General features: G+C 47.4%; 1 protein-coding gene across 4 annotated transcripts in view; it reads right to left on the bottom strand.

Annotated features, from left to right (window-relative positions):
- DBNL (drebrin like) overlaps positions 1-12,184 on the bottom strand; it is a 54,503-nt gene extending 42,319 nt beyond the window's left edge. For 2 of the 4 annotated variants that reach the window (XM_063931898.1, XM_063931899.1), the window contains exon 1: positions 11,925-12,181. In XM_063931898.1, the coding sequence (XP_063787968.1) occupies positions 11,925-12,007 (83 nt within the window). In that variant the 5' untranslated portion in view covers positions 12,008-12,181. Of the gene's footprint in view, positions 1-11,924 lie in introns of all 4 variants that reach the window. The other 2 variants (XM_063931900.1, XM_063931897.1) reach the window with 2 other exon arrangements.
- Between the last annotated feature and the right edge of the window lie 344 nt (positions 12,185-12,528).

The raw sequence follows: 12,528 nt of genomic DNA, 5'->3' as shown, positions 1-12,528 counted from the left end.
GATACTGTGCCCGGACGAGCGTACACAATAAGGAAGGATTTTGAATCCCGGGTAAGACTCATACCAGCCACACCAATCACACTGTACAACTTGTGATCTGAACCCAGTTAACAGCATGATAATAGAGAAGCCTCTAGAAAAGATGGCTCAATACAACAATAACCCGAATTTTTTGGTAACAATAATTATGTACCAGTATTGCAGACAATCCGCACTTGGGATGGGCGCCCAGCATCCACTACGGACTACGAGAAATAGAATTATCGGTAAGTAAATTCTTATTTTCTCTGACGTCCTAGTGGATGCTGGGAACTCCGTAAGGACCATGGGGATTATACCAAAGCTCCCAAACGGGCGGGAGAGTGCGGATGACTCTGCAGCACCCAATGAGAGAACTCCCGGTCCTCCTCAGCCAGGGTATTAAATTTGTAGAATTTTACAAACGTATTTGCTCCTGACCAAGTAACTGCTCGGCAAAGTTGTAAAGCCGAGCCCCCTCGGGCAGCTGCCCAAGATGAGCCCACCTTCCTTGTGGAGTGGGCATTTACAGATTTTTGGCTGTGGCAGGCCTGCCACAGAATGTGCAAGCTGAATTGTACTACAAATCCAACGAGCAATAGTCTGCTTAGAAGCAGGAGCACCCAGCTAGTTGGGTGCATAGAGGATAAACAGCGAGTCAGATTTCCTGACTCCAGTCGTCCTGGAAACATATATTTTTTGGGTCCTGACAACGTCTAGCAACTTGGAGTCCTCCAAGTCCCTAGTAGCCGCAGGCACCACAATAGGTTTGGTTCAGGTGAACGCTGAAACCACCTTAGGGAGAAACTAAGGACGAGTCCTCAATTCCGCCCTGTCCGAATGGAAAATCAGATAAGGGCTTTTACAGGATAAAGCCACCAATTCTGACACGCGCCTGGCCCAGGCCAGAGCCAACAGCATGACCACTTTTTCTGTGAGATATTTTAACTCCACAGATTTAAGTGGGTCAAACCAATGTGACTTTTGGAACCCAAAAACCACCTGGAGATCCCAAAAGTGCCACTGAAGGCACAAAAGGAGGCTGTATATGCAGTACCCCTTTAACAAATGTCTGAACTTCAGGGACTGAAGCTAGTTCTTTTTTGGAAGAAAATTGACAGAGCCGAAATTTGAACCTTAATGGACCCCAATTTCAGGCCCATAGATACTCCTGTTTGCAGGAAATGTAGGAATCGACCCAGTTGAATTTCCTCCGTCGAGCCTTACTGGCCTCGCACCACGCAACATATTTTCGCCAAATGCAGTGATAATGTTTTGCGGTTACATCCTTCCTGGCTTTGATCAGGATAGGGATGACTTCATCCGGAATGCCTTTTTCCTTCAGGATCCGGCGTTCAACCGCCATGCCGTCAACGCAGCCGCGGCAAGTCTTGGAACAGATAAGGTCCTTGCTGGAGCAGGTCCCTTCTTAGAGGTAGAGGCTACGGATCCTCCGTGAGCATCTCTTGAAGTTCCGGTTACCAATTCCTTTTTGGCCAATCCGGAGCCACTAATATAGTGCTTACTCCTCTCCATCTTATCAATCTCAGTACCTTGGGTATGAGAGGCAGAGGAGGGAACCCATACACTGATTGGTACACCCACGGTGTTACCAGAGCATCTACAGCTATTGCCTGAGGGTCCCTTGACGTGGCGCAATACCTGTCGAGTTTTTCCCAACGGTTTATAATCATGTGGAAGACTTCTGGGTGAAGTCCTTACTCTCCGGGGTGGAGGTCGTGCTGAGGAAAACTGCTTCCCAGTTGTCCACTCCCGGAATAAAAACTGCTGACAGTACTATCACATGGTTTTTCGCCCCGCGAAGAATCCTTGCAGCTTCTGCCATTGCCCTCCTGCTTCTTGTGGCACCCTGTCTGTTTACGTGGGTGACTGCCGTAATGTTGTCTGACTGGATCAACACCGGCTGACCTTGAAGCAGAGGTCTTGCTAAGCTTAGAGCATTGTAAATGGCCCTTAGCTTCAGGACATTTATGTGAAGTGATGTCTCCAGGCTTGACCATAAGCCCTGGATATTCCTTCCCTGTGTGACTGCTCCCCAGCCTCGCAGGCTGGCATCCGTGGCCACCAGGACCCAGTCCCGAATGCCGAATCTGCGGCCCTCTAGAAGATGAGCACTCTGCAACCACCACAGGAGGGATACCCTTGTCCCTGGTGACAGGGTTATCCGCTGAAGCATCTGAAGATGCGACCCGGACCATTTGTCCAGTAGGTTCCACTGGAAAGTCTTGCGTGGAATCTGCCGAATGGGATTGCTTCGTAGGAAGCCACCATTTTTACCCAGAACCCTTGTGCATTGATGCACTGAGACTTGGTTCGGTTTTAGGAGGTTCCTGACTAGCTCGGATAACTCCCTGGCTTTCTCCTCCGGGAGAAACACCTTCTTTCTGGACTGTGTCCAGGATCATCCCTAGGAACAGAAGACAAGTCGTCGGAACCAGCTGCGATTTTGGAATATTGAGAATCCAATCGTGCTGCCGCAACACTACCTGAGATAGTGCTACACCGATCTCCAACTGTTCCCTGGATCTCACCCTTATCAGGGAATCGTCCAAGTAAGGGATAACTAAAATTCCCTTCCTTCGAAGGAATATCATCATTACGGTCATTACTTTAGTAAAGACCCGGGGTGCCGTGGACCATCCCTACGGCAGCGTCTGAACTGATAGTGACAGTTCTGTACCATAACCTGAGATACCCTTGGTGAGAAGGGTAAATTTTGACATGAAGGTAAGCATTCTTGATGTCCCGAGACATCATGTAGTCCCCTTCTTCCAGGTTTGCAATCACTGCTCTGAGTGACTCAATTTTGAATTTGAACCTCTGTATGTAAGTGTTCAAAGATTTTAGATTTTAGATTTTAAAATCGGTCTCACCGAGCCGTCTGGCTTCGGTACCACAATAGTGTGGAATAATACCCCGTTCCCTGTTGCAGGAGGGGTACCTTAATTATCACCTGCTGGGAATACAGCTTGTGAATGACTTCCAAAACTGCCTCCCTGTCAGCGGGAGACGTCGGTAAAACAGACTTTTGGAAACGGCGAGGGGAATACGTCTCGAATTCCAATTTGTACCCCTGAAATATTACCTGAAGGATCCAGGGGTCTACTTGCGAGTGAGCCCACTGCGCACTGAAATTCATTGAGAACGGGCCCCTACCGTGCCTGAACTTGTAAAGCCCTAGCGTCATACTGAGAGCTTGGCAGAGGCGGAAAAGGGTTTCTGTTCCTGGGAACTGGCTGATCTCTGCAGCCATTTTCCTCTCCCTCTGTCACGAGCAGAAAAGAGGAACCCTTTTGTCCGCTTGCCAACCAGGACTGCGCCTGATAATACGGCGTCTTATTTTGAGAGGCGACCTGGGGTACATCCCCTTTTTTAAGGCAATACTTCCAAATGCCGTTTGGAATCCGCATCACCTGACCACTTTACTGGTATAATTGGACAACGCACTTATACTTGATGCCAGTCGGCAAATATTCCGCTGTGCATCATGCATATATAGAAATGCATCTTTTAATTGCTCTATAGGCAATAATATACTGTCCTTATCTAGGATATCAAATTTCCAGTCAGGGAATCCGACCACGCCAACCCAGCACTGCACCTCCAGGCTGAGGCGATTGCTGGTCGCAGTATAACACCAGTATGTGTGTAAATACATTTTAGGATACCCTCCTGCTTTCTATCAGCAGGATCCCTAAGGGCGGCCATCTCAAGAGAGGGTAGAGCCCTTGTTCTTACAAGCGTGTGAGCGCCTTATCCCTCCTAGGGGGTGTTTCCCAACGCACCCTAACCTCTGGCGGGAAAAGGTATACTGCCAATAACTTTTTAGAAATTATCAATTGTTATCGGGGGGAAACCCACGCATCATCACACACCTCATTTTATTTCTCAGATTCAGGAAAACTACAGGAAGTTTTTCCTCACCAAACATAATACCCCTTTTTTTTTGGTGGTATTTATATTATCAGAAGAGTGTAAACTTTTTCCATTGCCTCAATCATGCAATGTGTGGCCCTATTGGAATTCACGGTTGTCTCTTCACCGTCGACACAGGAGTCAGTATCCGTGTCGGCGTCTGTATCTCAGGTAACGGGCGCTTTAGAGCCCCTGTATGAGACGTCTGGACATGCACAAGCTGAGTAGCCGGCTGTCTCATGTCAACCACTGTCTTTTATACAAAGCTGACACTGTCACGCAATTTCAACAGTACATCCACTCAGGTGTCGACCCCCCAGGGGGTGACAACACTATTACAGACACTCTACTCCGTCTCCTCATCATTTTTCTCCTCATACATGTCGACACCAACGTACCGACACACAGCACACACACAGGGAATGCTCTGATAGAGGACAGGACCCCACTAGCCCTTTGGGGAGACAGAGGGAGAGTTTGCCAGCACACACCAGAGCGCTATATATATACAGGGATAACCTTATATAAGTGTTTTTCCCTTTATAGCTGCTGTATTGTTTATACTGCGCCTAATTTGTGCCCCCCTCTCTTTTTTAACCCCTTTCTGTAGTGTAGTGACTGCAGGGGAGAGCCAGGGAGCTTCCCTCCAACTGAGCTGTGAGGGAAAATGGCGCCAGTGTGCTGAGGAGATAGGCTCCGCCCCTTTCTCGGCGTCCTTATCATCCGTTTTCTTGTATGTTTTGGCAGGGGTTAAATGCATCCATATAGCCCAGGAGTTATATGTGATGCATTTATTTTAGCCATAAAAGGTTTTCTATCGATTTATTGCGTCTCAGGGCGCTGCCCCCCCAGCGCCCTGCACCCTCAGTGACCGGAGTGTGAAGTGTGCTGAGAGCAATGGCGCACAGCTGCAGTGCTGTGCGCTACCTTTATCTGAAGACAGGAAAGTCTTCTGCCGCCGATTTTTCCGGACCTCTTCGCTCTTCTGGCTCTGTAAGGGGGCCGGCGGCGCGGCTCCGGTGACCCATCCAGGCTGAACCTGTGATCGTCCCTCTGGAGCTAATGTCCAGTAGCCTAAGAAGCCCAATCCACTCTGCACGCAGGTGAGTTCGCTTCTTCTCCCCTTAGTCCCTCGATGCAGTGAGCCTGTTGTCAGCAGGTCTCACTGAAAATAATAAACCTAAACTAAAACTTTCACAAAGAGCTCAGGAGAGCCCCTAGTGTGCACCCTTCTCGTCGGGCACAGAAAATCTAACTGAGGCTTGGAGGAGGGTCATAGGGGGAGGAGCCAGTGCACACCAGGTGATCCTAAAGCTTTCTTTAGATGTGCCCTGTCTCCTGCGGAGCCGCTATTCCCCATGGTCCTTACGGAGTTCCCAGCATCCACTAGGACGTCAGAGAAAACAGGACACGCACACCGTGAAAGTAAAACTTTATTACATACATGCCGACACACACATACTTACCTATGTTGACACGAGGTTCGGTCCACTTCTCCAAGTAGAATCCACGGGGTACCTGAAAATAAAATTATACTCACCAAAATCCAGTGTAGATCTGTCCTCTTCTTTTTTGTAATCCACATACTTGGCAAAAAAACAAACCGCATACCCGATCCACGCACTGAGAGGGGTCCCATGTTTACACATGGGACCCCTTTCCCCGAATGCTGAGACCCCCCCCCCCCCCCGTGACTCCTGTCACAGAGGGTCCCTTCAGCCAATCAGGGAGCGCCACGTCGTGGCACTCTCCTGATTGGCTATGCGCGTTTGAGCTGTCAGACAGCGCATTGCACAGCCGCTCCATTATCTTCAATGGTGGGAACTTTGCGGTCAGCGGTGAGGTTACTCGCGGTCAGCCACGGCCGCAGGGACCTATATAAAAGTGTCCCCCGGCTGTGGCATTATCTCTCCAGCTAGTGGAGCCCGGTGCTGGTGTTAAAAATACGGGGGACCCCTACGTCTTTTGTCCCCCGTATTTTTTGCACCAGGACCGGACGCAGAGCCCGGTGCTGGTTCTAAAAATACGGGGGATCCCCTGTCAATTTTTTCCCCGTATTTTTACAACCAGGACCGGCTCAAAGAGCCCGAGGCTGGTTATGCTTAGGAGGGGGGACCCCACGCAATTTTTTTTAGGGTCTTTTAACCATTTTAGTGCCGTCCGAAAAGTCGAATCCAGGACGCACTTATCCGGGACCCCACGCATTTTTTTTTCAGGATTTTAACCCATTCCCACTGAAAACCATGCTCTCTCTATTAGTCAGTTAAATAAAATAATAATAATATTTAAAAAATATATATAAATAATACTTGTGTCTCCTAATAGACAAACCAAGTACATAATCCCTTCTAATATAAATAGATATGCTATTAGCAATAAAAAAAACACACAAAAAAACATGTTTTTAACATTTTTTATTAGATTCTGCCAGCAAAGTGAGGTGGAATAAAATTGACTAAATTACTGTCGAAAATCACTGTTGTCGAATCGACATTCTTCAATTGAATATACTTTTGTCGAAAAACCGCATTTTTACCACTGCAGACATGTAGAATTTTAAAAATGTCGAATTGCAAAAAGTCGAATCTGAAACGTCCGTTTTTCTGTCGAAAAGTACTGTATTGCATTGTCGAATCCAATTCGACATGTTTTTTTTTCCGAAAATGCCCGTTTTTCGACTTTTGCGGCAATTCGACCGCAATTGCATATACCCCAATGTCTAAGTAGTACGCACTCAGTATGTAGAGGAGGAATGACTGATTAACAGCGCAGTGATCACGCTTACCATTGCCAGTAAAATGGTGCCGAGTCATTGTTACATAGAGCTCAGAGTGTAATGGTGAATGAGCACTTCCCACTCACCACAATTTCTTATTTCCTAATTAGAAGCAACATGACTTCCTCAAACGGAGAGCAGTCAGCACACAAACGCCAACGATCACAGGCCTGATATAGAGGAAGGAACAAATCCAGCTACATGGTGCAAATGCAGGGATCTTATAGCATGCTGGGAAACACGTCCTGGTCTAGCACATTGCACACCAATACTGGAGGACTGTATTTTTCTATGGCGAATCAGAGTGGAGTCAGAATGGGGGTGGGGGGAGTCCTCTCTATATCTATGCATTATAAATGTGCCTCCTGCAATTCTATCCCCGCAGCTAACCGTTAGGAGGAAAGGGGCAGATTTCGCGAATGACTCTAAATGTAGCACAGGATTTGCAAAAACAGGTCTGAGAGATCACATATACAGTAATGCAGAGTACACACTAAACAATGCCACACACTTGGCGATGTCGGCAGCGACGGAACGGCGGTGAGAGGAATCCCTAGATTGAGCTGCTGTCTGGGGATGTCGGTAGCTACCCGCGGGAGTGCGCATCACTAACGATCTAGTGGGTACACACTGGACGATAAAACAAATTTGTCGGAACGATTGGTTATCAGCAAATTTGTTAGAAATGTTGTGTAGTGTGTACCCAGCTTCAGAGTGCAAACCTTACCCCAAATCTATCAGCGCAGAAAAAGAACTTACGTACCTGATTCTAGAGACGTTCTGGGTATTATTGTTATTTTTCATACATTATACACACAAATTCATAAGACAGCACAAAATGCAGAGCAGACAGCTGACGTCATGCAGCCTTATCCTTCTAATATGTAATTAAACGGGTGGGACGTTCTGCTTGGGGTTTGGCCAAGATTATAGAGTTTACCAAGAATAACCTCTTCCTTATGTCAGACCGCACAAAGAGACTCACTAATGTGCATAAACCCTTACCTAGTGCAGACTGGATACAATGCATTTCTGTTGTATACAGATCTTCCCTGTTCTAGGTGTTAGGTCTCACAACCGATGGCTTTAATTACTTGTGTTTTACCAGCATTTTAATCCTAGTAAAACGCATTATAAAGGATATAAGACTAGAAACCTGGGTTAGTACTGTCAACATACCCACTACTACTTATTATCATATACTGTATTTGTATAGCGCCAGTATATTCAGTTGCATTTTACAACTGGAAACAAAACCGTAATAAAACAAGACTTGTTATACCGGAAATGTTATACCGGAAGAGTAGCGCGGCATTTGTTCAGTCTCTTCAGCCATTGTTCAGCATGACTGCAGCTAGTTAAAACACACTTCTGCAACTCTCCAGAGGGGTTGGGATTGTGAGAACGGCAGTTCAGATATTGGTGGTGTAAATATAGGACCGCGGCATCCCCAATGTTCTGAATCCCGACAGGGGGTCCGTAGTAGAGGAATCCCTAACCCTCCTCTCCCGCAGCCTAATCTTAAACTCCAAACAGTTAAGGCCATAGTGGGAATTGAACCCATTACACCAGTACTGTGAGGCAGTAAAGCTAACCATTACACCATCCGTACTGGCCAGGCATGCATTTAACACTGCTGTACAGGACCCCTCTGAGAGTATATGCGGCCAGATTGAAATGGGTTCCAATATTTATACAGACAATGTCTAGGTCGACAAGCAATAGGTTGACACTGACAAAAGGCATCATGCATTACGTCGACATTGACAAAAGATCGATATGTTCAAATGGACGACACAGCTTTTTTTGCCATTTTTACACCTTATTCATATACCTTGCACATGGACTAAGATTGGGAATAGTAACAGGAGCGAGTTACCTTGCCCGCAGATCGCTCGCCATGCAAGGAGCGCTGTACACTAATTGGGGTTCCCTGTGCTCGGACGATGAAAACGACACAAACTTTTTTATTTATTTTTACAAAATTGGGTGTCAACTTTTCTTGTGTCGACCAATTTCAATGTCAACATTTTGTCAGTGTCGACCATATGGGGTCAACCTAATGACTGTCAACTTAAACATTGTAGATCTTCTATACCACACTCGATTGAAACTACTAGCAAAGAAATGTGACCATGGTGCAAGTCAGCTCATCAGGGAGAGGATTGTGTGTGGGACTTCTAATTATGGGGCAAATGTATTAAGCCTGGAGAAGGCATAAAGAAGTGATAAAGCAGTGATAAGTGCAAGGTGATAACGCTCCAGCCAATCAGCTCCTGTCAATTTACATATTGGAGCTGATTGGCTAGCGCGTTATCACCTTGCACTTGTCACCGCTTTATCACTTCTTTATGCCTTCTCAAGGCTTAATACATCTGCCCCTATGTTATGCACATACAGTATGCGAGTACATATTAATACTGGACACTGCTATACACATATGCATGCTACATGAGCAGTCCCATAAAAGTGCAACGGAGTCTGAAAGACATCCTGGTATATGTGACCTCCGGCAACAGGAGCAGCAACAAACTTGGACTTGCACCAGTATGTGGTGTATGTGCTTTCAATAAACGCTTTAATGTTGCACACTGGTGCAGGTCCATGGGGTTAGGTTAAGGTGCCAGTTGAGTTTGCAGCGCTGTTTGGGTATGACCAACAGTGAATGGTGTTGGTTGGACGGTCATGCTGCTGCTATTTCTCACCTCAAGGCCATGCTCACTTCCAGCCCGGTGCTCCAATTTTTTTTATGTTCATGTCCATATTATGATCTCGGCCAACGCCTCCCTGCATGGTTCTGCTGCTGCCTGGCTGCTGATTATTAAACCCTCAGATTTGCTTCCAGCACCCTTACTGAGACTAGGTTGTGTTACGCTCATATTCAAATAAACTGTTGGCTGTAGTGTTTGCTTGTCAAACGTTTCCCAAGATCATTAATGGGTGCCCAGTGCTGGTGGTGGAGACAGACTACCAACTATGGTGGCCAATCCCGGGATCGGCGGGATCCCGAGATTTAGGGCCAAAAATGGCCGGGATTCAATCCTGGGATTGGAAGCTCCAATCCCGGGGATTGAGGGATCAGCGTTGAGCGTCCACAGGACGCTCAAACGCTGCTCGGCTTCCTCCTTCCGGGTCCCCAGCGCAGCGCGAGAGGTCAAGCTGCGCTGTCAGCAGCGTTCAAATGATGTTCCCCTCCCACCCACCCCCGGTATATGGTGAGTTATATGTGCGGGGCGGGCGGGGAGGAGTGGGGAGAGGGGGCGGCCACCTAGCTAAAAGCCAATCCCGGGTATCCCAGGATTGGCCATTTTTCAATCCCGATACCCGGGATTGAAAAAATGGCCCGGGATTGGCTTCCCTACTACCAACCCTGATTACCATTCTCCACAAACCCCTGCATACTGCCTCAAGATGAATTCAGCACTTCATGCCCAAACTCCAAATAGAACATCTGGATGTAGTGTACAAAGGTGTAAAGGACCTCCATGTCACTGACACCTTATCATGTAACGCTGATGATGACCTGGATGCAATGGCGTTTGATGTCTTCTCCTCCCGGCACATGGAGAAGCTCCATGATGTGACACCCAGGAATGACCTCTGACTATGACTGTCTCATGTTATTCTGCATGGCTGGCCTTCTTCATTCAGATACTGCCTCACAATCTCAAGTCTTTCTTCACCTTCAGCAATGAATGAACCCCTTTCAGATAGTATCCTCCTGCATAGTCAGCATTTTGCCCTTCAAAGTTTCTATGATCAGCAGTCCCACCGGGGGCACCCTGGGCATGAGGTCACCATTTGGCCGGTGTTTTGGTCCTCTATGGCTGCTGACATTGAGAGGTAAATTTCTGCCTGTGCCCCCTGTAATGCTTTATGGGCTCATCATGCCAAGGAACTGCACACTATCGGTGAGGTTTCTGACCTCCCTTGGTCATCACTGCTGCAGATCTCTTTAAATGTAGGGTGAAAGAGCAGCCTGCGTAGGTGGATTCATATTCCGGTTGGGTTGAGATAGATTATCTTCCCAAACTGACAAGTACCACAATCATCAACAAAATGAATAGACACTTCTGCATGACATTCCCCGCCAGCTACTTACTGACAATGCCACGAAGTTCCAACTTAGACCGCAGTTGAGAACAACGTGCACAATGTTCTGCAGAATTCCAAGTTGCAGCTTAATACCACTTATGTGTGTGTGCCTTGCTGCACACTGTCCCCACATCCGGTGCAGTGAAAAGCCGGCTGCGCATGCCTAAGTATCTCGAAAAGGGGGGGTGGCTCACGGCCTTACACTGCTGTCATCACTCCGGGGACGTGCCCAGCATCCTTGTCAGGCTGCACTGCCAGCTCCTACAACGTAACAGGAGCAGAGTGCTGCACGTAATGTCACAGTGCAGCACCCTGGTCCTGTCACTGAGGAGGGGCTGGCATTTTGGTGGCACCCCTCGGTAGGGATGGCAATCGGCCATCGATGATTCCTAATCTTCGATGGTTTAAGGCCGATGTCGAATAGCAGTTGATTGCCTGGTCTCCTACTGATAGCCAGGTGGCCTTCTGTCTCCTGTTTCGCATTTGCACCATCCAACTTATTATGAGACTTTAGGTAAAATGTAAAGATGACAGCGTTATCTACCTTATTGTGCTCGTATAGTGTCTCTGCACATGCAGCTAGGGAGGGGGTCCTGTATGACCATCATTATCTTGCATTTATAAAGCACCTTACACAGTACTTGTAGGAAGAGTCACATAGACATCACATGCTGGAGCAAGCTCTAACATAGGGTAAAGAAGGCCCTGCGTATAAGAGATTACAATCTGACATTCTTACGCAAGTCTCATTAATGGCCACCCTATAAGGCGGAGTACATTTAGCACTGTAAGGTATACACAAAGGCAGGCTTTCAGCAGGAACCCTAATGTACCAAACTGAATGAATAACAGGCAAGAAGTCTGAAGCTTTCCAGGTGTTGAACTACAAGTCACAGCATGCTCTGCATTTGGCTGGTAAGATAAGATGGGACTTGTAGTTCTACAGCAAACTCAGATATGACCACACAATTATAATCTCTGTATGTAATACTGCAGGGCTCTGACCGCTCTGTACCCTGCTGGTACATCCTGCTCCCAGCCCTGCACACACCTCCCTGGCTGGGTGAGCCTGCATGCAATAGGTGGTGGGCACACTCACCAGTTCGTCTTGGTCTTCCCATCCACAACATCCTTATATGCGGCCTGCAGGGCTGCCCCGTTCTTACTGAGGTTCACAGACATGATTCCTGCTGCACCCTCTGCTGTCACTGCACCTCCAGCCCTTCCTCTACCCACCCTGCAGCAGCAGCAGCAGCAGCGGCTCCACAGTACTGTACTACACCTCTACGGCTTCCTCCTTCTGCAGGACTCAGGCTTCTCGGGCAGCGCCCTCTGCTGGTGCCACTGGGATGCAACAACCATACAAATGTCCTGCACATGAGTCACCTAGTAGATGTGTTTTTCCTTTCCTGTCATGTGGTCGGTACATTGTTACTGCTGCGGTATACAGAGACAAAGTCAGTCTCTCCTACATGTGCAGCTAATGAGGGCCACATGTTGCCAACTAGTTTTTGCATTATTTATTTCCTTAGCCATTTCTGGTAGTTATCATTTCCCAGCTGTATAAGGATACCTTATGTCTCTAAAATACCCTATGATCATGAATGCTGCCCCACACTGCAGAAGATGTACTAAACCTTGGAAAGAGATAAAGTGGAGAGAGATAAAGTATCAGCTAATCAGCTCCTAACTGCCATGTTACA

This window comes from Pseudophryne corroboree, chromosome 6 (assembly GCF_028390025.1).
Source record: "Pseudophryne corroboree isolate aPseCor3 chromosome 6, aPseCor3.hap2, whole genome shotgun sequence".
In the NCBI taxonomy this organism is placed as follows: domain Eukaryota; kingdom Metazoa; phylum Chordata; class Amphibia; order Anura; family Myobatrachidae; genus Pseudophryne; species Pseudophryne corroboree.
This window is presented reverse-complemented; position numbering and strand designations above follow the sequence as displayed.